We start from the raw sequence: 23,045 nt of genomic DNA, 5'->3' as shown, positions 1-23,045 counted from the left end.
TTATTGAGTGCCTATTGAATGCGTAAATATACAGAATTCTAGACATTCACTCTCCTATCACATTTGGATGTAGATTTGCGTTTGTAGTCTGTGACCATTCTTGATTTTAGTCTAAACTTTTAGTTCTGTATCCTTTTGTGTTTCATTTGCCTTCAAATTGCTTTGAATTCTTTCCTTTCCTTTTGAGGTGTGAGTAAATTATTTGATAAATTATCTTTTTTTTTGGAGACAGAGTCTCACTATGTCGCTCTCGGTAGAGTGCAGTGGCGTCACAGCTCACAGCAACCTCAACTCTTGGGCTCAAGTGATCCTCTTGCCTCAGCCTTCCAAGTAGCTGGGACTACAGGTGCCTGCCACAATTCCTGGCTATTTTTGTTATTGTTGCAGTTGTCATTGTTGCTTTAGCTGGCCAACCCTCCAGCCTCAGTGTATGTAGCTGGTGCCATACCCACTGAGCCATGGGCACTGCCTTGATAAAATATCTTTACACCTGTAAGTTTATAGTGATATTTTGAAAATCATATCTGTAGCATAGGTTAATGTCCTCTAAAACTAATGTGATGAAAATTAAAATTATTTTTGTGTTGCTTATTCTCTTAAATATAGCAAAATTGCCTAGTCTTACCAAAGCCTTTACTTAGTATTATATTCATTCTTATATTAATTTTTTCCTCACTTTTCTCATATTTAACTTGTTCAGCATTTTCTTCCTTCCCTTCCTTGCTTTCTTTTTTTATTTTTATTTATTTATTTATTTATTTGTAACAGAGCCTTAAGGTGTCACACTCGGTAGAGTGCTGTGACATCACAGCTCACAGCAACTTCAAATTCCTGGGCTTAAGCGATTCTCCTGCCTCCACCTCCCAAGCAGCTGGGACCACAGGCACCCACCACAATGCCCAGCTATTTTTTGCTTGCAGCTGTCGTTGTTTGGTGGGCCCGGGATTTGAACCCACCAGCTCCGGTGTATGTGGCTGGCGCATTAACCACTTGAGCCACAGGCGCCGAGCCCTCCCTTGCTTTCTTCCTTTTGTTGTTCTTTCTTTTTCTTTCCTTTCATACTCTTGGTCCATTGTAGTACGTCTTGTAAAAAAAAAAAAAAAGGCACTTTAATTTTTATGAGTCATACATACAAACAGTTCTTCTGTACTTAAAATGAAAAGCTTCAGCTTCTCAAGCTTTCCCACTTCTCTTTCCCACGCCCAAGTCTTTAGCCGATTCTTTTGGTGTTTATCATTCTATCTTGCCATACTTTGCTTATTTATGTATTTGCTATAGACATTATCTATTGACTATCCTCCATAAAAGATGAAGTTTAGCTTCCTTTTACATCCTTTATTGCCCCTTTTCTCACCCTGTTTGTGTTTTTTTTTTTATCTTTTATCTTTTTGTTAAAATAGAGACAAGGTCTCTCTTGCCGAGGGTAGAGTACAGGGCTGTGATCATAGCTCACTGTAACCTCAGATTCATGCATCAGCTTCCCAAGTAGCTGGGATTATAGGCATGTGCTGAGATGTCTGGCTAATTTTTTTATGTTTATTTTTAGAAATGGGATCTTGCTCTGTTGCCTAGGTTGGTCTTGAATTCCTAGAATTCCTCCAGCCTTGGCCTTCCAAAGTACTTGGACGAGCCATCGTGCCCAGCCTGTCTATGCATTTCTAATTACCTTTCCTCCCAGTGTGTTTATGTCATAATTTTGGTTAGATCAATGTACAAGATTTATACAGTTACTATTTTGTAAATGCTTCTTATCTCTAAGCCATGTTGTTTATATTATGGATGTTTTTCTTGCCTTTTTATTTTATTGTTAATATTTTTTGTTTAGTTTTCTGTGTATTTATCACTAATTCTTCTCTAAAATTTTCCATAGTCATTCAAATCTTATGGCATAACATTCATACATGTAAGCATTCCTCAAGTTTTATCCTCTTAAAGATGTAGAGATAATGTTTCATTTTACCATCTTTAATGAGAATCTTGCATCTTAGAATGATGCTAGAAAATATTAAGATACTCTGCAATCAGGTAAGGAAATCTGAAACTTCGTAATAATACAGAAGTTTTATTTAATATGATAAACAGCTTAAGAGCCTCTTTTGTGTCTTGTATTCACAGGTATTCAGAAAAACCACTTCGTTTACAACTTTTTACAGAGTGAACTGAAGTCTCATTTTATAGTCACCAGTCCTTAATCTGTAAATTGGGCAGATAATCTTTTAATGCATAAAGGATTGATTGAAATTATATTAAATTCACTATAATGCCAGGGACTTTAGTTAATGAACACATTATTTTACCAAAGCATACAGATGTAAGGTTTTAGTTCTGTTAAAAATGTTTGTTAAACTGTGCCATTATTTATCCTCAGTGTGTTATAGCTACCATAGCTTTTGGAATGGGCATTAATAAGGCGGACATTCGCAGAGTCATTCACTACGGTGCTCCCAAGGAAATGGAATCCTATTACCAGGAGATCGGTAGAGCTGGGCGTGATGGACTCGAAAGTTCTTGTCATGTACTCTGGGCACCAGCAGACCTTAACTTAAATAGGTAAAAACATGTATTGCTTTTACCTTTGTAGATTTCTCCCTTTCTTTCCTTGTAATCTTTGGAAGTATTTGAGGCAAGGCCCAAAATTTCAAGTAATTTGTGAATAAATTTGAAGTAAAAATAAAAAGAAAACTCTGCCCAACTAGAGGACTAAGAAGAACTTGCAGTAGGTATTGCCACATGGAGGAGATGAGCCCGTTTCATCCATGCCTTGGTTAACGTGAGGAATGAACTAAAGCAGGATTGTACTTTGGCATCTCACATAGATCCTATGGAATCCCTTCGTGCTGTTGTGTATCACTGAATAGTTGTTTTACCCGCTCTTCAGATCCTCTCAGGTTGTGGTAAGTCTTCAGCCACAGTTATTACAGACACCACTTACTTTGTTATTGGTTCTTTCTTCCCATAGTACAATGGTAATTACTCCAAAAGATTTTATTAGCCCTTATTTGACTCTCATTTGTTTCCTTGGTTAGTTCACGAGAGCACACCAGTTCTCCTGGCTTTTGTGTGAGTAATCATATTGTGCTGTACTGATAAGACGGCCCTGAAAAAATATTTAGAATTTGGTATTTAAACACAGGAAAACCATTGTACTTAAGTCTTAAACAAGTAATTTTGTTGGTACTTAAGTTCCTTAAGATTTATATTAGAAAAAAAATCTTTTGTCTTTCAAAAATTTAAGGACACAATTTACCAACTTACATGGTTATCCATAGGAAAGAATACGTCAGGAGAAAAACCTATACGTGGGAACTAGTGAGGCTGCCAATATGAAGCGTTTTCACACTATACCTTCATGTAGCTGAATAAATTGAGATCTTAAATGGACATTTTAGCCCATTTCATTAAAATATTTACCCAGTACAGTTCTTGTTTTTATTCCTCACTCACAATGTTTACGAGTGGCCACTGTGTTGAAGGTTATGCTGTGACTTGAGGATAGAATGTTAGAAGAGCAGACCTGGTACCTGCTTTCGTAGAACTCATCCTGTAATGGGAACGGTAGATGTTAATCACAGAATCACACAACTGTGGACACTTAGGGTTCGTTTTATTGTTTTCTTTTTGTGTTTGAAAATGTCAATAGTCAAATGTCAGTAGTCCTTTCTAAGAAAAGGATCGTGCAATATGTTTAAAATTACAGCTGGGTGAAGTGCTGAAGGAGGTTGCGTTGAGTAGTGAGAGTATATGATGGTGTGTGGTATTTACCGAGTTGAAAAGATCAGGTAAGGCTTCCTTGAGGAAGTGATAGTTAAGTTGGGATCTGAAAGAAGAACAGGGATTAATAGAAAGTTTGCTGTAAATTTTAAAGTTTCTTCTAGGAGTAGTTAGTAGCTTTTGCTTCTTAGTATAGAAGACAACAAACCATCCTCATTTTCTACAGAACAATTCTTGTTTTCCTTTTGATGCTAATGTTTTTGTGAAGTAATTTAAAATAATTGGGATAGAACACAGCTGTGCATGCTACTGTTAAATTTGGGCTATAGTAAAAATAAGTTGAATCTGACCATTTCTGATTTTGTGAATATGCCAAAGGTGCTGAAGATGTTAATAGCCTGAGTTTTTATATTGTAGCCCTGCAGGCTTGTCAGTACATGCAGCTCCTATTTATCTGGGTCTTAAAAGATATTTTAAATGGCTATCTTATTAAAATTTAGTGATTAGTAATCAAATAGTGGTACTAGAAAACCCATAACTTGAATGGTATAGACAGCTTATTCTTTGAATCACTCCTGGGGAAAATAAGAGTGTAGGGTTAATTAGGGTAAAAAAGAATTGATCAAATACTGAGGGTGGATCTGTCTTCTAGAAAAAACAGAAATCTATGAAGAAATGAAATTACTCATTCTACAATGACGAGGTCACTGTTAACAAAAATTTTGGAGTCTATCCTATGCCCAAATTCTTTGATATATTATTGCAAAAGCTATACCACATCATTTTATTAAAATTATAATTTGCAAAATAATCTCAATTCAATAAATCTTTCACTGACTCCAGCTGATTTCCATTAATAGTACTGTTTTTTTCTGTCTACTATTGTACTTTATTTTTATAGTCCCAAAAGAAGAATAAATATTTATTTGATTTGCCGTTAAGAGACATGTGAAGTTATTTTCTCAAATTTGTTACTGACAGTGATGAGATGAGCTAAATTAGGTCTCATGTGAACCAAAATATAAAGCAGGATCTAGTTCTGGGAGTGTGAGCTTTTGTATTCCTTGTTCTTTCTATGTGAGGAGGAGGAGGAGGAGGGGAGCTAAACAGACAGAATAAAGCCACAAACTGATTTTTAGCCCTCGAGGTAGGAAGAATGAGATTACAGTGGTCCTCCATATCTGCAGTTTTACTTTCTGTGGTTTCAGTTACTTAAGGTCAACTGCAGTCCACAAAAATTACATGGAAAATTCCAAGTTTTAAGTTGCCAGTAGTTCTCTTGCTGACCTGTCATCCCTCTGTCTCATGTATCCACACTGTACAGGCTGCCTGTTTCTTGGTCACTTAGTAGCCCTCTTGGTTAGGTTACCAGACTGAATATATGTTCAAGTAGCCCTTATTTTACTTAAGAATGGCCCCAAAACACAAGAGTACTCTACCTAACAAATTGAAATTTATCATAAACGTGTGTGTAGGGTTTGGTACTATCTATGGTTTTGGGCATCCACTGGAATCTTGGAACATATCCCTTCTGGATAGGGGGGACTACCATATATGATTAGGTTAGGAATTAGAGTCCACAGTTGAAAGAGACTTTGGAGAAAGTTATATAGAAGGGTGTGGTGGTTGGTGGTGTCAAATGACAAGAATGTTTTTGGATAATAAATCATTTGTGTGTTCATACTTTCCAGAACTGCTTGATAATTGTACAGAGGTATTTTAATTTTGATCAGTGAGGAGGTTGAATAATCAAAATATTAATGAGTGAAGTCTATCTTGATGAGGATTAGTATCTGAAACCTATTTAACCTAGACTTTTATTCATTGTTGGAAAGATCTGCAAAGCATTTTGGGATAGTGTCATCATCTGATATTTGATATTATGGAGTTTCTTTAGAGAAAACTAGAAATTAACATAGTCAGGATGAGTTATAGCAGCACTGACTTTTAAAAAGGGAATATGCTGGCTTGGCTCCCATAGCACAGTGGTTACTCTGCCAGCCACATGCACCTAGGCTGGCGGGTTCAAACCCAGCCCGGGACAGCTAAACACAACAATGACAACTGCAACAAGAAAATAGCCAGGCGCTGTGGCGGGCGCCTGTAGTCCCAGCCACTTGGGAGGCTGAGGTAAGAGAATTGCTTAAGACCAAGAGTTTGAGGTTGCTGTGAGCTGTGATGCTACAGTGCTCTACCCAGGGCGACATAGTTGAGACTGTCTCAAAAAGAAAAAAAAAAAAAAAAAGAATATCCCTTAATGTTATTAAACTATTTTAAATAAATTCAGTATTATGTCATACAAAATCAGTTATGATTGATTGAGAAAGGAGCTTGATTTTGGTATATGTTCCACAGTACCTCATAATACCAAGAGAGTTTTGGAAGGCTGAGGGTCATGATCCTCTTTTAGTATTCCTTATGTTAATGCTTTTAGTTTTTCGTAGATAATTAAAGAATAATCCTTTTACTGGGGAAACAGAAAAATTGATATATTGTAGAAGGCTTGATATAAGCCAAAAAGAGACATGTAAATCAAAATGAAAACTTAAGGTTTTCTAATAAATTTTCAAAAGCAGCCCAAGGATACTTGATCTTAAGTAGAATTTTTTGAAAAGCAATTTAAAATGCCAGCCTCTTGTATGGGGTATTAACTGGGAAAGAATACAAAAGAATTCTCTGGGTGATAGAAGTGTTCCTTATTTTTATAGGGGTGTGAGTTTTCTAGGTTATGGAAAATAAGTAGTAATAGTTAAGTAAATAAAAAGTGACAAAATGGCTAATGCAGTTTAACATAGTCCTATGATATTTTTAATTAACAGGATCCGCCTTACTGAGATACAAAATGAAAAGTTTCAATTATACAAATTGAAGATGTTGGCCAAGATGGAAAAATACCTTAATTCCAGTAAGTGTAGGCGACGGTATGTATCATTTTGTATTAATTAATAGCATAGATTTATGGATGCTTCTCTTTTAAAAAAAGTTTTGATAAATAAGTCGAAGTATTTTGAAAAAAATATGTTGTTGATGTTACATGTGTGCTGAATTTTATGGCAACCTTCTTCATACCTGAATAAAATGAAGTCAAATAATGAAGTCCCAAGTGAATTAATTAATGATGATTTTATCTCATTATTTTCAGGAATGAATTTAACATATACTTTTTTGTTCTTTTATTTAATTTAAAATTTTCTCTTGGGTAGAATCATCTTGTCTCATTTTGAGGACAAACAACTACGAAAAGCCTCCTCAGGAATTATGGGAACTGAAAAATGCTGTGATAATTGCAGGTCCAGGTAAAGCTTGCCTCTTATAGATGACCAGTTCTATAGTATGATTCCATTTATAGTATGATATATGGTATATAGCATGAAACAGGATATAGTATAGCCTGTGAAACATGAAACTATGCTGTAGGGATGAAGAAAAGATGAGTGGTTGCCAGATATTAGGAAGAGGGAGAACGTATGAGCACAAAGGGGTAGGACAGCCAGTATTTGGGGGGGATAGATTTGTAGTGTGTTCTGATTGTGGTGGGTTAGATGAATATGGATGTGTTAAAACCTGTACCACTTTCTACACACACAGTCTGTTTAACTGTGTTAAATGAAAAAGTAAAACAAATGATACTCCTAGCCGAGTTAGCTAGGTAAACCGAGATGTGGTAGCTATGTTACTATAAGACAAAAGAAGCATTATTAAGGATAGAGATATTCTCTGTGTAATGGTAAACAGTTTCTTCACCAAGAGGCCATGATTGTTCTGTGAACTTAAAAAAAAACCTACGGCGGCGCCTGTGGCTCAAGGAGTAGGGCGCCGGTCCCATATGCCGGAGGTGGCGGGTTCAAATCTAGCCCCGGCCAAAAACCAGGAAAAAAAAAAATACCTACAAATACATAAAGTACAGGTTGACAGAACAGGTGGAGAAATCAACAGATCCACCATCAAAGACAAAGAGTTTAACATAATTTTTATTTACTGGCAGATTAAACCATCAGAAAATCAGTAAGTTATAGAAAATTCTGTCAACATAGTTAACCAGTTTGGTTTATCAGACACATGGTACAACCTAGACCAAGCAACTGGAGCAAAGTATCTCAAATGTTTTTACTTTGTTACCCATATAGCAAATGATAATATTTGTATAGCACACAGGGCTAATAGTCAGAGCCCAGGTTCTGTCCAGGACTTTAAGGTCTGGAGTGATTAACAATTTTTAGCCCATTTATAATTCACCTGCTGGATTTACATTGAATTTGACTACTGTATGTATACATGGGTGTTAATCAGTTAGCTCCATTTAAAGTGAGCCTGTAATGTTTGTTTTTCCATTCTTATGATACTTAGGAGGGTGGTCTCCAGTTCCATCCAAGTTGTTATAAAAGGTATTAATTCACCATTTTTTATGGCCAAGTAGTACTCCACGGTATACATATACCACATTTTATTCGTCCTCTCATGTATTGATGAGCATGTGTGTTGTTTCTACATCTTTGTGATTGTGAACTCAAATGTAAGTGTCTTTTTTTATAGAAGGACTTTTTTCTTTTGGGTAAAATGCCCACTGGTGAAGTTGCTGAATCAAATGGTAGGTCTACTTTTAGTTCTTTGAGGTCTCTCCATACTACTTTCCAAAGAGGCTGTACTCGTTGGCTGTCCTGCCAACAGCGTAAGAGGGTTCTTTTCTCTCCCTGTCTATACCAGTGTCTGTTGACATGGGACTTTGGATAAAAGCCATTTTCACTGGAGCTGGGTAATATCTCATTGTGGTTTTGATCTGCATTTCCTTGAGCCATGAGCATTTTTTTATACGTTTATTAGCCATTAGTCTATAGTCTTCTAAAAAGCTTCTGTTTATGTCTTTTGCCCTTTGTTTAAGGGGAGTGTTTAAACTCTTCTCGCTTATTTGCCCGAGGATTCTGGCTATTAGCCCTTTATCAGATGTGTAGCATGCAAGTATTTCCTTCCATTCTCCCTATTGGTTGTTTTCTTGGCTATGCAGAAGCTTTCTAATTTCATCATGTCCCATTTACATATTTTCGTTGTTGCTGTGATTGCAGGCATTTGGGGTATTCTTCGTGCATTCTTTCCCTAGGCCAATAGCTGTTTAGAGTTTTCCCCTCTTCTTCTTCTGGAGGTCTTGTAGTTTCATACCTTTGGTTTAAGTCTGTTATCCACTCTGAGTTCATTTTTATGAGTGGTGAGAGGTGCAGATCCTGTTTCAGACTTCTACATGTGACTATCTAGTTTTCCCAGTACCATTTATCGAATAGGGATTCTTTTCCTATAATGCTGTTCTCATTCCCATAAAGGACTCTCCCCACTTTCCTGCCCGTCCTGACCACTAGCTTAGGGAAGGAATGCTGCTTTTAATGCCCAAAAAGAGAGGGAGAGGTTTTAGAAATTACTTTTACCCCTTTTCAGGCCGTTCCACCTGTTACAAATTGAACAACTGTATTACTTGATTTTTCTCTAAGAAGTCCTTTAAAGAAAGTACTACTTAAAGAATTCTCATTTGTATTAATGATAATTTCAGGCTCAGCACCTATAGCTTGTGGTTAGGGCACCGGCCACATACACTGGGCTCGTTGGGTTTGAACCTGGCCTGAGCTTGCTAAACAACAACAACAAAATAGTTGGGCATTGTGGCGGGAGCCTGTTGCTCTGAGCTGTGACACCATGACATTCTACTGAGGGTAAAATAGTGAGACTCTGTCTCAAAAAAGAAAAAGAAATAAAATAAAAATAAATAAATAATGATAATGTCAGAAGGATAACTTAGGAATTTAACTTCTGAATGTACTAAGTGGGCCAGGAGCAATTGTTTACACCTATAATCAATCCTAGTGCTTTGGGAAGCTGAGGTGGGAGTATCGCTGAGGCCAGGAGTTCAAGATTAGTCTGGGCAACATAATGAAAACCCATCTTTATGAAAAATAAAAAAAAAAAAAATTAGCTAGGCCTGGTGGCATGTGCCCAGATACTTGGGAGACTGAGGCAGGAGAATCACTTGAGCCCAGGAACTGGAGGCTTTCGTGAACTTTGATTGTGCCCCTGCATGCCAGCTTGGGTGACAGAACAAGACCCTGTTTCAAAAAATAAATACTTAAATATTTATAATCTTTGTGTCATATTTTATGGTCATTAGAGTTTATTTATTTATTTATTTATTTTGAGACAGAGCCTTAAGGTCTGGGTAGAGTGCCATGGCATCACAGTTCACAGCAACCTCCAACTCCTGGACTTCAGCGATTCTGTTGCCTCCACCTTCCAAGTAGCTGGGACTACAGGCGCTGGCCACAATGCCCGGCTATTTTTTAGTTGTAGTTGTCATTGTTATTTGGCAGGCCTGGGCTGGATTCGAACCTGCCAGCTTTGGTGTATGTAGCTGGCACCTTAGCCGATTGAGCTACAGGCACCGAGCTGGTCATTAGAGTTTAACAATTTATTTTGTAGGAGATGGAGTTTTCTTTTTTTCATTTTCAATAGGTTTACATGAACACCAAGGTATTTATTTGGGGCAGCGCCTGTTCAGTGATAGGGTACTAGCCCTATATACTAAGGGTAGTGGGTTTAAACCTGCCCTGGCCAAACTGCAACAAAAAATAGCCAGGCGTTGTGGCATGCGCCTGTAGTCCCAGCTACTTGGGAGGCTGAAGCAAGAGAATTGCCTAAGCCCAGGAGTTGGAGGTTGCTGTAAGCTGTGACGCCACGGCACTCTACCAAGGGTGACAAAATGAGACTCTGTCTTTTATTAAAAAAAAAAAAGATATTTATTTGGTATAAGGGAAACTTAGAATGATAGATTGTACTACAAGTAACAGCTATGTACATAAAATGTTGTAAAATTGTTCTTAGTTCTATAATGATGAACGAAAAATACTAAGGTTCTCCAGTTGAACTAGGTGTGCAAGGATTTTTATGTTCTTCTTTTGTTGGAACAGTGATTGTAAAATTACTTACTGGAATATAAAGAGCTGAATGAGCATGCCACCAGGGAAAAGAGGAAGTCTTCTCCCAGAACCAGTATTTTTTTTACTTTTCCCCATCCTATCTTTATTTCATGTCAATCAATATATAACCAGGGCCATTTAGTAAAAATCAACCAACCAACCAACAAGCCACAGTGTTGGTTACTTTCATACCCTGGTTACTTTATGTACAATAAAGACAGTGAAAGAAGACAGTGACAGTGAAAGAAGAGAGAAAATCGAAGATGTGGTGGAAGCAAGTTGCCGTTTCCAACTGAGCGTGTATTCTTGGTTTCTAAGAACAGAGTTCTGGAGTAAAGCAGCAGGTGTCCTGTGTGGTAGGCGCCTCCTGTCTGCTACTAGAAGACATCACTTGGATCTTCACCCTCTACTTTCTAAAGTACAAATGTGTCAATTTCATTGATTGGTGCCTATCAAATTGGAATCTGATTAGCCTCATCAGCAAGCCCCGTCCCTCACGATTACAGGTTTTCATTGGTTTATGTGTGGTACATGCCTCTTGATCCTAAGGTGTACTCGAGAACCATCCTGCCCTTACCACCTTCATATTATTCTCAGTCTTAACTCCTTCCTTGGGCTTCTCCTTGGTCATGTTTAATTCAGGACTTTTCTCAGCTGCTGTTTCACAAAAGAGATCCCAGGTCTGCTCTGAACAAGCACTCAGGACCAGCAGCAGAGGGAAACAGCAAAAAAGATTTATTTTTTTAAAGTTAAAAAACCCCTCTTTTTTTTTTGCAGCAGACCTTTGTTTTTTCGACAAAAGCTAACGCAGAGTTCAATATCTTATACAGTTGATCAAATGGAAATGTTCTAGTTGTAAATACTGGGGCCCCGCTTGCTCAAACTTCTCTGCAGTTACAACTGTTATGCTGTATTATAGTTTCTTGTTTTAGATACACCCATGCTCTTGGCTGTAATGAACTTTCTTGGTCACTTCCGAAACAGTTGACACATTTGAGATACTTTTACTTCTCTAATTGTTACACTTAATCTTTTTATTTCTAAAGGTGTGTACCTTGGCTAAGATTTCTTAATATATTATTTTTATTTAGATTAGATCATTGCTATTCCATTGATGATTCAGAAGATACATCCCAAGATTTTGGTCCACAAGCATTTCAACTACTATCTGCTGTGGACATCTTGGGAGAAAAGTTTGGAATTGGGGTTCCAATTTTATTTCTCCGAGGATCTGTGAGTATCTGTGAATTCTCTTCATAGTTCTTCTTTTACACGTTTCTTTGGAAATTTGCTGTATTATGTTTGTAACTTTGACCTAAGATGGGTTATTAGGAACTTAGAGAGTCATGTAAAGTTCTGGTTAAACACTACATTCATTACTTTTGATAAAACCTGTTTGTATCACATTTTCTGATGTTTTCATGTTTTGGCTTCTGTTAGCTCTGCATAGCAGTCTGAAAACATTGTCTTAGTTTATCGCATTGCAGTTAGGTAAATCCCTAGGCTGGTCTTTCTTAGGATAATTAAGAAAAGTTAACTTTTATTGTGTCAAGGGACAGGCAGAACAAAATTGTACCTTTTGGTGTCCAAGCAGCTATATTTTTTGAGGAACTTCAGTTTCAGGGATTGTTTTCTAAGTGTCTAATTTCAATAATGATATTTGGCAAAAAGTTTTTCTTTTTGTCTTTCCTTCTATTGTGTTTCCTATCAGAAGTATTTTTTCCACAAGTATTTAAAATTCTAAGTATTTTTGTGTATGTGTGTTATTTTGCTTTCATTATGAATACATAGTCATTTCAATTCAACTACTTTTTTTTTGAGTGATTAGTATGTCAGCATTCTGCTAAATTGCAGGTACAAATATGAGTAAGACATGACTCTTACAGTCCATGGGCTTGTTCTGTAGTCCTTTAGTTTATATGATTTTATTACTGATTTAGAAGTCTGTAAAACAAAACTATTAGAGATTGATACTGGTTGAATAAATTAAGGATGAGAGATAGACTGCTTTTCAAATATACGTATTTATTAAAAATGTACTTTACAGACATTAAAATTCTCAATTTTTATGTAGAATTTTAAAAATCATTATTTGTTAAGTACTTGAATACTTCACATGGATATTTATTTTCTGAGTTTTAATTTTGTTTAGAAAGGAACATATTAGTTGTGAAATACTTTTAATGAAGTTTGATGAAAAGATCTATTGACTTTTCATGTACTAATGTCTTTAGATTCTAAATGGAATTTAAAATTTTGTAAATAACAAGTTTGATTAGTATAGTAGAAGTATTGCCTAAAGAACTATTAATAGTTTAGCTGGTATGAGTAATACTATTATTACATTTTTCATAAAAATAATTTTGTTTGGAAGGGTCAGCTTAAATATAGTTGAGATCTATGAAAAACTTCTTTATCGCCTTTAATAAAACGTGTATCCCAGTTGAATGTATAATTTATCAAAATTATCTTTGTTTTAATTTGGAATAATCCACCTGTATCCAGTATCAACAAATAAGTGTAAGTGGGCTCTTAGACGAACTTGAACTGGTCACAAGAGGGATCAGATTTCACCTATTAAAAATCCAAGTCAGACCACTTACACTGGCAGTCTCTTCTGGGAGTCCTCAAATTAAGAAGTTTATCATTTGTGAAATTTTATACTACCCTTGCTAGATAAAAGGCTAAAACTTTTTAAAAAGTGCCACTTAACAAAGATTTGTAGGTACTAACTGCAGTGAAAATAAGGCAGGCCTTCCCCCGTTTCAGTGATCTGGCTGTCTACTGGGATATCGTTTTTAAGATCATCATTTTAATTCCTTTGAGAATTTAATAAATTGTTTCCCTTAACCAATTTAGGAAAAACTGATATCTTTGTAGGTAATTTCAATCTGTAAAATAAGTGTCTTAAACTGGGAACTTTTGGAGTTTGTTTAAAAATATATATAAATATATAACGTCATTTCAGTAGCCCATGATTCTCTCTTAAAAAGGATTTTTCTGAATGGTATAAACAATTATGCAGTGTATCCACAAGTTTGTGAATGTATTTTAAAATTTTGTTTTTATAGCACAAGTTTGATTAGAAATTAAATAGTGAAAGTATTACTTTGTTGTAGTTCTAAATAGCTCACTATATAAAAGTCTTCAAATAACTCTGCGAATATGTGATAAAATTTACAATGACCTTTATTTTATAGATGAGAAAAGAGAAACACAGTCATTAATTTGTATAACCAGGAGATTAAGTGAAACTTTTTTCCTGATAACATTATCAAAGTGTTGAACTTCATCATGGCTCTAGAATCATATAACACTTTTCATAAAATATGATTTGATAATCGGAAGCTGTTGAAACCGTTGGTAGTTTTAATGACCTTTTGTAATTTTCAGATTAACAGGAGACAGTTGTCTATTTAATTTTCTGGACAGGTCATTTCATCTCATTGAAGTATATTCCTAATGATAATTATTGTTACTTTATCTTTGGTTTCATTTTGCACAGACAGTTAAGACTCACAGTGACTTTCTTTTTTTTTTTTTTTTGTATTAGAATAGAGGTTTTATTATTATCCAGGTATGGTAAATATGGGATGGTATGGTAAAGTCAACAGATAAAGATATGGCAGTCACTGAAAAGATGATTTCTTATCCTCATAGCTGCCATAGGAGGGGGCTTGCTATAGTATACAGGGCCATAAGGGAAGCACTGGTCAGTCAGAGGGAGTGAAAGAAAATATTTTCTTCTTCCAGGAAGAAGAAGCAAGTAAGGCCAGGTAAGCAGGTTTAGGATTGAAGAGTTAAGAGTAATTTCAGCAGGCTCTAGGGCACATGGGACTCACAGTGACTTTCTAAAGCTCTGCAGTAGCAGCCGTGAATTGATTTGGGCTATAGAAACTGGGGATCGAGAAAAAAATTAACAAAAGCTATGGGTTTGTTCTGTACTTCTAGAATTTAGGAATTTTAAACTTCTTGGGTTGAAGTTTGCAACTATTTTTTTCCATTTAGTTAAACAGGTATTTTTGGAAGGCACTACATTCTATCTTGTAGGAGATTCAAAGCTAAATTAGCTGAGATTGATCATCCAATATGGAAGGTGTTTCTGGGGAAGAAATAAGTATAATGTAGAAAAAAGGACATATGAATAGACATGAAATCTTACTGAAGTTCTGAAGAGAGAGTGCATAAGGAAAGCAGAGAAGTGGTCCTGAACACAGCACTAGGCCTTCTTTTTTTATGGGGAAATAGTCGATTTTGGTGAGACTGCCAGTTCGGATATTCATTCAGCGATAGAGTGAAGGAAGAATACAGCATGCCCAGCAGAAAGAATTACGACAAAAGCAGTTGTGATTTTTAAAGACGTTCGTTTGGGAGAAGCAGCACATTTTTTGTTGTTTGGCTTTTTTTCTTTATTGGATAACGGGACAGAGGTGTTGCTTTTACTACATGTCAGAAGCTCACACCTTGCACTGTGTACTCTGGGCAGTCAGTTCTCTTTATTCCAACACCTCCCGGTCAATTAGCAGGTTTCCACATTCCGTGATGTGTCAGTTTTGGTGACCCTTCTATTTCCAACCCGGTTTTTAAAGGAGAAGAATGAGATGAAAATGTTCCTTTTTGAGACTACGTCCTGTAGAAGTGTAGCCTCTGAGAGCTGAAACTGGCAAAAAGACGATATAACTCCAGCCCGTATCTTACTGTAGTGGAAACTGAGTTAGAAAGGAAGTTAAGTGACCGGCTCTAGGTCATACTGTATACTTTGTGCCAAAATCATGTCAGGCAAATGGTATCCTGCCCTCTAGTCTAATGCCTTTTCTCTTTATTGTGCTGTTACATACAGTTTTAAATTCATATTTTTTAATTGAATGATTTAGAGATACTGCAATGAAGTTATATGATTGGTAAGAGATACGTGTGTAAAATTGTGTTCCTCTTGAAAATCACTGCCTATTTGGAGTCCAGTCACTCTTAAACAAAAACTGAGATCGATGCCCAAATGCCCACACTGTGTTCTCTGCACGTGTTATGTACATGTTACTACATTATCAAAGTGTTGAACTTTATCATAGTTTTCTCATCCTGGTCAGTTTTACTCTATTATTGGTGGATAACCTAGACCGTTATATTAACTGGAACACTTAAGCAATTAATGAATGTACCATGCTAAGAGTGAGAATTTTCTTTTTTTTTTTTTTTTTTTGGTAGAGACAGAGTCTCACTTTACTGCCCTTGGTAGAGTGCTATGGCGTCACACGGCTCACAGCAACCTCCAGCTCTTGGGCTTCCGCGATTCTCTTGCCTCAGCCTCCCGAGCAGCTGGGACTACAGGCGCCCGTCACAATGCCCGGCTATTTTTTTGTTTTTGTTGCAGTTTGGCCGGGGCTGGGTTTGAACCCGCCACCTTCGGCATATGGGGCTGGCGCCCTACTCACTGAGCCACAGGCGCTGCCCATGAGTGAGAATTTTCTTACTGTATTAATTCTGTGTTTAAGAAAAATGTCACTTGGCTCAGTTTGGATTTCTAGTTGAGAAGGGAATATGATTTCTTTAAAACAAAGATATTCTGCTATCAAAGAGCAAAAATATTTCATTCTCTGCATGGTGACTGCCATGGTAACAAGGCAGTGTGAATTTATTCAAAAGGTACATAGTAATCACAATGATTATTACTCATGACAGGTAGGGACAGTCACTCCCTACTGATAAGAAGAGACCTCATTATTCCACACTAATAGATGTGCTGACTCACTTCAGGGTTTTTTTGCTTATGAAAGGAAGAGCGAAAAGAGTTCTTTGTAGTGTCTAGAGAGCTAGTAAGTGCTAGTTAGGCCACCTAATACTTTTGGTGTTATTAGTTTACAAGTGATAGAATCCCCTACCCCAAAGGCAAGTCCCCACCTGATATAGACTACCATTAGCAATTACTCCAGGGAAAACTGACTAGCTACTAAATCATGGTTTTTAAGAAATTCAAATGTAGTTCAAAGATTAGCTGTTAACTAATAGATTAACTAATGGGCCTGGTGCGTTGGGACAGGTGGATTGCTGGAGGTCAGGAATTTGAGACCAGCCTGAGCAAGGGCAAGATCCCATCTCTAAAAACTAGCCAGGCCTTGTGGCAGGGCCTTTGGTTCCAGCTCCTCAGGAGGCTGAGGCAAGAGATCACTTGAGCCTAGGAGTTGGAGATTGCTGTGAGCTATGATGCCATGGGAGTCTACCGAGGGCAACATAGTGAGACTGTTTGGAAAAGAAAAAAGAAAGTTAATATTATTAAGGCAGGTTTTATCCTGATTACTCAATCTTTACAACATTCCCAAGAGATAGAAATGAATATATTTGTATCTTAGATAAGGAAATAGAATCACAGATAAAGCAATTTGCCAGAGCTATGACTTGAACCAAGGCAAGCTAGTTCAAGAGCCTGTATTTGTATGTCAATTAGGTGTGTATGTGTGTGTGTGCGCGTGTGCTGGGTGTAGTGGCTCTCACATTAAAGCACTCTGGGAGGCCTTGGTGGGAGAATCACTACTTGAGCTCAGGAGTTTGAGACCAGCTTGAACAAGAGAGATACCCCGTCTCTACAAAAAATAGAAAAATTAGCCAGGTGTTGTGGGTGCTTGTAGTCCCAGCTATTTGAGAGGCTGAAACAAGAGGATTTTTTTCAACCCAGGAGTTTGAAGTTGCTGTTAGTTGTGGTGACGCCACGGCACTCTACCCATGGGGACAGAGTGAGACTTGGCCTCGAAAAGAAATGTAAATAAATATAAATTAGAGCTAGTAGTCTGGAGGCCTGTGTTTACTCCTGGCTGTAGTGCATGGACACACAGTGGGTTTTTAGGCTATCACTTAACATCTTTGAATCCCTGATTTTTTGTTAGCATTATGAGTAAAAAGTGACTAAGATAGAACATTTCCAGCTCTGCAATTCTATGATGTTTTATTTTATTTTACCTTTTTTTTTTTTGAGACAGAGTCTCATTATGTCGCCCTCGGTAGAGTGCTGTGGCGTCACAGTTCACAGCAACCTCCAACTCTTGGGCTTAAGTGATTCTTTTGCCTCAACCTCCCTAGTAGCTGGGAATATAGGCACCCACCACAATGCCCGGCTATTTTTTGTTATTGTTGTCATTGTTGTTTAGCAGGCCTGGGCCAAGTTTGAACCTACCAGCCCCAGTATATGTGGCTGGCGCCCTAACCACTGAGCTACAGGCACCAAGCCTTATTTTACTTTTTAAAATAAATAGTTTTTGCTCATATTTAAGAACATGGTGTAATAAGGCACCTATCTATAGTAAAGTGGTTACTGCAGTGAAGCAAATTAACATAGCTGTCACCTCATGTAGTTACCCAGTTTTCGTTTTTGTGGCAAGAGCAGTGAAAATCTATTCATTTAACAGGAATCCCAAATACAGTACAGTTGTATTAACTGTAGTTCTCATGTTGTACATCAGATGTCTAGACTTGTTTATCTTACATACATTAGGCTTGATTTTTGAAGTCTGCAGAAATCAACCTAAATATCATGGTTAGCACAGGCAGGGATAGTTAATAAGGAAAAAAGGTGCCATGTTATACCTGGGTGTTTACATTTCTCTAAATCTTGTTCCCATAACATTTTTGTAAGTATAATCATTATAGTTCATTCCTTAGCTATCTTAATAAAAACAGTCTCTGTGTTTGTATTTATTGTTAAGACTTGATAGAGAGCATGTTATGAACTATGTTAACTACACTTACGGGAAGCTTATGTTTTAAGTCCAGTGTCTGGACACTGCTGTATTTGTCTCCGGTGGGAACTTATCCTGCTTCACCCAGTTTCATTCTAACTGCTTTTCATGAAAGATCAGCCTTATAAAGCCTATTTTTGCATATCTTTACCTTAGAAATAGTAGTAAACGATGTAAACATATTAATATTTACCTATATGATTTATTTTTACTTTTAGTCATATGCTTAATATCTTTGCATTTAAATGTGTCATTCTTGTTTTATCTGGCTTAGAATGCTTGTATTCACATTTGTAACATTTCAAAATGGTAACCTATAACCATCATGTTCTCATCAGCTGACTAAAACCAATACATTTGTAATAGCGAGCGTTATAGTTAGTTGCCTCAGTTATGTCTGCTGCAAATTATCCTATATATTCTTTTAATTTTGATTTCTGGATTTTTGTATACATTGATTGTTAAACCTCCTTTAGGGTATAGATGAAATGTAAAAATATTGAATTATAGTCTGGGTTTTTCGTAAATTTTTATACTGCATTTTATATTGACATTTTTAGAATACAGTAACTTCTTGACATATTCAAGGGATGAATGTTTTGAAACATAACCTAGAAAACTATAACCTAAAATACTGTACTTGCTTATAATCATTCCAGCTAATTTAAACAGAAAGGTACGTATTACTGGGTAATAAATAGCTTATGATGTTGTTGACAAGGTTCTGTTGAAAAATAGTTCACCAAGGGAGCTGCTGGCTCCTCTATAGTCAAACAGCTACCTGTCAACTTGGGAAGCTGCCACTGGAGCACCAGCCCCAAACTGCACTGAGGTGGAAGTTACAACAACCAAGAAAGATTTACTTCTGCTTGCTCTGAGAACCAGCCTCCACCTGCTCTATCAAAATAATGGATGCCTCTTATGAAGCTAGAAGTTGTATGCTGGGTTCTTTGCTGACACTTTTTTGTAAAAATTGAACACATCCACAGTCATACATCCCTGTAGAAAATAGCTGTGGAGTAATTTTTGCAGTCTTTCTGCTTATACATGTCATGCAGCTAGGGATCTGATTAGCACAACTTAAGTCACATCCAGAACCATAGCTGAAGGGGAGTTAGAGAAATAGTGTTTATAACTTCCTAGATTCTGCAGTAGAGGAAGTCACAGTGGTTGGAGGTTAAAATGACCCTTGAATTACAGTCTGCCCTATTCACCACAAATACATTAGACAGGAGTGATTTTCTATAAAGCCCCATTGTCATATACTATTATACACATTTAAAAGTAGTGTTTCAATGTGTAGGATGAATGAAAGAGGCAGTAAGAGGACAAAATGAATGGAAAAATACTTTATAAATTATAGAGTGAAGGCAGGGAGAGGCCTCTCCAATGAAGGACAGGAAAATTGCATGTGATAGGCTAGAGTCCCTAACATTTCTAGAACTTGATGGCAATGAAGAGTCTCCTGTAGGAATTCTCTATCTGGAAAAAATGACTCAAAAGCATTAACTGTTTAGCATGTTCCTGCTTTGCCCAGTGTGTCTCAGTGAAGCAGCTAAGTCACAAATGATTAAGTAAACGTCACAGCGTGTCATGAACTAGATAGAGCTCAATAAAAACAGCCATGCAGTGGGAGCTGTGAGTTGTACCATGCTGATGGGTGAGCCGCTACTGGGTCACGTTGCCTTTTAATGCTTCTGGTTCTAGTCTTCAGTTGAAGATTAGGATCAGTGTTTTTAAAGAATAATGTGAGTATGCTAAACAGAGGTCCGAAAAGCAAAGGTTAAGTATTTCAAACATATACATGTGTCCAAACCTATACATTAGGAAATGCCTCTGAATTGTATGTGAAATTTCCTGCTATTATTTTAAAACACAAAGGGAACACTAGTTTGATTATACATGTATATTTATTAGTGAGTTGAGTTTTCAGAACAAGCATAATGCATATAAGAATTCTGTAGGTTTTTAAAACGGAAATTTAATATTAAACCCAAAGAAGCGATAGGTGGATGTGTGTTTTATTTAACCCATTTAATTAAATCAGCATGTTAAAATATTGAGTTTATTCCTAATTTCAGAATTCTCAGCGTCTTGCAGATAAATATCGTAATCATAGTTTCTTCGGCATTGGCAAGGCTGAATCAGAGAATTGGTGGAAGGCTTTTTCCCGTCAGCTCATAACTGAGGGATTCTTGCGAGAAGTTTCTGGACAAAACAAATTTGCAAAGCTTTGCACCCTTACAGAAAAGGTAAACAATCTAGAAGTCTACCTGTTTGACTTAATTTTTCTCACTATGCATTAAAAGATTCTTCTTGCTTTTGATAGGGTAGAAATTGGCTTGATACAGCCACTACAGAGTCTCCCCACAGACTTGTCCTTCAAGCCAGCGAATGTGAAGAATTGTTTCCAGCCAAGTTTCTTCGACCTAGGTTCAGTTTTTAATTTTTTTCTTTTAACTTCTGGGTTTTTTTTTTTCTTTCTCTCTTTTTTGCTGTTTAATGACTCAAATCACACCAATTTATAGGCATCACACAAGGCACCTTGGTTTCACACCCCTATTTTAGTCTGTTTGGAGGTTGAGGGGGGTGGGTCTGAGGGAAAAAGATAATCATAGAACACTTCCTTGGTTGATGGAAAGTATGACGATAGTATTTAAAAGCTTCTTTCCCTTTCGTTAAAGAAGCAGCATTGAGTTCAATGCTAAGGAATCCATATATTTCCTTCATATGTGTAGAAGGTGGGAAGGGGATATACTTGTTGCTTACTTTTTAGTACCTTTACATGCTGTCTATCATTTATGAGTTTTTTTCTTTCAAGCTTCTAAACCAGAGCTTTTCCTGGGGGGAAAATATCAATTTTTAAAATCATCAGTTCTGAAAGGATAATATAATCTCATTCACCTTTCTGAGAGTGAGAGCATGATGATTTATGAATTAGATAATCGCAGTCTAACATTTGAGATAATTTAATTTTATTCTTTTTTTTTTTTTTATTAGCTCTAAAGCTGTATCTTCAGGCACTGAACAGCATTTCTCTCAGCAAGTACCAATTGAATTAACTGCAGAAAAGGTTTGTGTTAAAGAGGTGGCTCTTATTTCATTCTTTATGAATGCAACTCTTATTTTAAAACTTTACATTTTAGTTCCCCTCCAATTAAAGAGAACACAGCATATATAGCAAAATATAAAATTTAGAAAAAGAAGTGAAATGAGCAGACTCAAATATGTGGTATATGATTTCTGGGGCTAATAGAAGAATTAGAAGTATTTTAGAAAGCAACTCATTTTTATTCTTTTAAGCCTTCTTACTCATGTGGCTTAAAGTTTTTATATATTATAATACTTATAGTTGATAGAAAAATAAGACTGATTCCAAAATGTTTTCATTTAAGCTACATATGTGTAAGTTCTTGCTTTGTTTTAGAGCTTAGATCATTATTAGGTATTAAATACTAACCCACAGGCAGACTTCAGCTAATTAGAACACTGGATGATAGACGAATGTGGTCAATTAAATTTTCTGGTGAATTTTTTCTGCTTTATGCAGAAATGTAACTGGATTATTGTTTTAACTTTGGCTTTTATTATTGTAAATGCTTTATGCAGTATGCAGAATGTAACTGGATTATTGTTTTAACTTTGGCTTTTGCTGTGTCTTAAAGCATTCTTTTGATCGTTTATTTTCTACACTTTTGAGAGGAAGGAGACATTGAGTTGCATTTCTAACTGCCTTTGGAATCCTAGTAGTTCTTATTTTAAGGTGATTTATTTGTTGACTTGGATAGTGAAAAGAAAAATTGTCATTGTGACATTTTGCATCTTTTATTTTCCTCACATTTAAAAGTTTTTTGAAACTTCTCTTTTTTTAATGGACGTTTATGTATTTAAAAGAAGTCTAACTTGGAGATGATGTATTCTTACAAAGCATTCGATAAGATTTCTTCTGGGAGTACCATTCATAAAAAAAGGTACAGAGTTCCATATCTCTATGTTTTATACTTTATGAGCACTTTTTTCTTTTTCTCCTTAAGAGGAAAGACTGTTAGATGTTGGGATATTTCATTGGCAAAAAGAAGTTAAAGCCTAAGTCTTCAGTATTATAATTATTAAGGCAACCTATTATTATTAATGATAATTTAATAGCTAATGCTTCTTGCGCATTTCTATTCCAGGCACTATGTTAAATACTAAGAACTTTCTATGTAATATTTCATGTAATTCCTACAACACATTTATTAGCTATTAATGTTAATCCCAGTTTTATAGTTGAAGATACCAAAGGCTAAGGAGTTAACAAACTTGTTCAGGAACATACAGCTAATGGCAGAGTTGGCGATCAGATCCATATGTGTCTACCTCCAGCATCTAAACACTATTTGATTATATTTGTGTGAAACATATACAGGCACACCTTGTGTTATTGCACCTTACAGGTATTTCATTTCTTACAGATTGAAGGTTTATGGCAACCATGTGCTGAGCAAATCTATTAGTATCATTTTTCTGACAACATGCAATGTTATTATATCTCTGTGTCACATTTGGTAATATCCAGAATAGTTCACATATTTTCATTATTACTATATCTGTTTCAGTGATCTGTGATGGGCAGTTATTTTGAGCTCCTTGAACTGTGCGCATAAAAGATGGC

At 36.3% G+C, this 23,045-nt stretch overlaps 1 protein-coding gene across 5 annotated transcripts in view; it reads left to right on the top strand.

The window, feature by feature from the left end:
• Positions 1-23,045, top strand: part of WRN (WRN RecQ like helicase) — a 148,550-nt gene that overhangs the window by 97,972 nt on the left and 27,533 nt on the right. For 4 of the 5 annotated variants that reach the window (XR_008377355.1, XM_053578459.1, XM_053578457.1 and 1 more), the window contains 8 exons: positions 2,369-2,550; positions 6,531-6,632; positions 6,915-7,007; positions 11,756-11,897; positions 20,473-20,643; positions 20,721-20,824; positions 21,392-21,464; positions 22,286-22,362. Coding sequence is in view for 4 of the 5 variants with exons in the window: in XM_053578459.1 (XP_053434434.1) it covers positions 2,369-2,550; positions 6,531-6,632; positions 6,915-7,007; positions 11,756-11,897; positions 20,473-20,643; positions 20,721-20,824; positions 21,392-21,464; positions 22,286-22,362 (944 nt within the window). In the remaining variant the exon portion in view is untranslated. The remainder of the gene's footprint in view (positions 1-2,368; positions 2,551-6,530; positions 6,633-6,914; positions 7,008-11,755; positions 11,898-20,472; positions 20,644-20,720; positions 20,825-21,391; positions 21,465-22,285; positions 22,363-23,045) is intronic. The other variant, XM_053578458.1, reaches the window with a different exon arrangement.

The sequence above is a fragment of the Nycticebus coucang genome, chromosome 24, assembly GCF_027406575.1.
Source record: "Nycticebus coucang isolate mNycCou1 chromosome 24, mNycCou1.pri, whole genome shotgun sequence".
NCBI lineage: Eukaryota > Metazoa > Chordata > Mammalia > Primates > Lorisidae > Nycticebus > Nycticebus coucang.
This window is presented reverse-complemented; position numbering and strand designations above follow the sequence as displayed.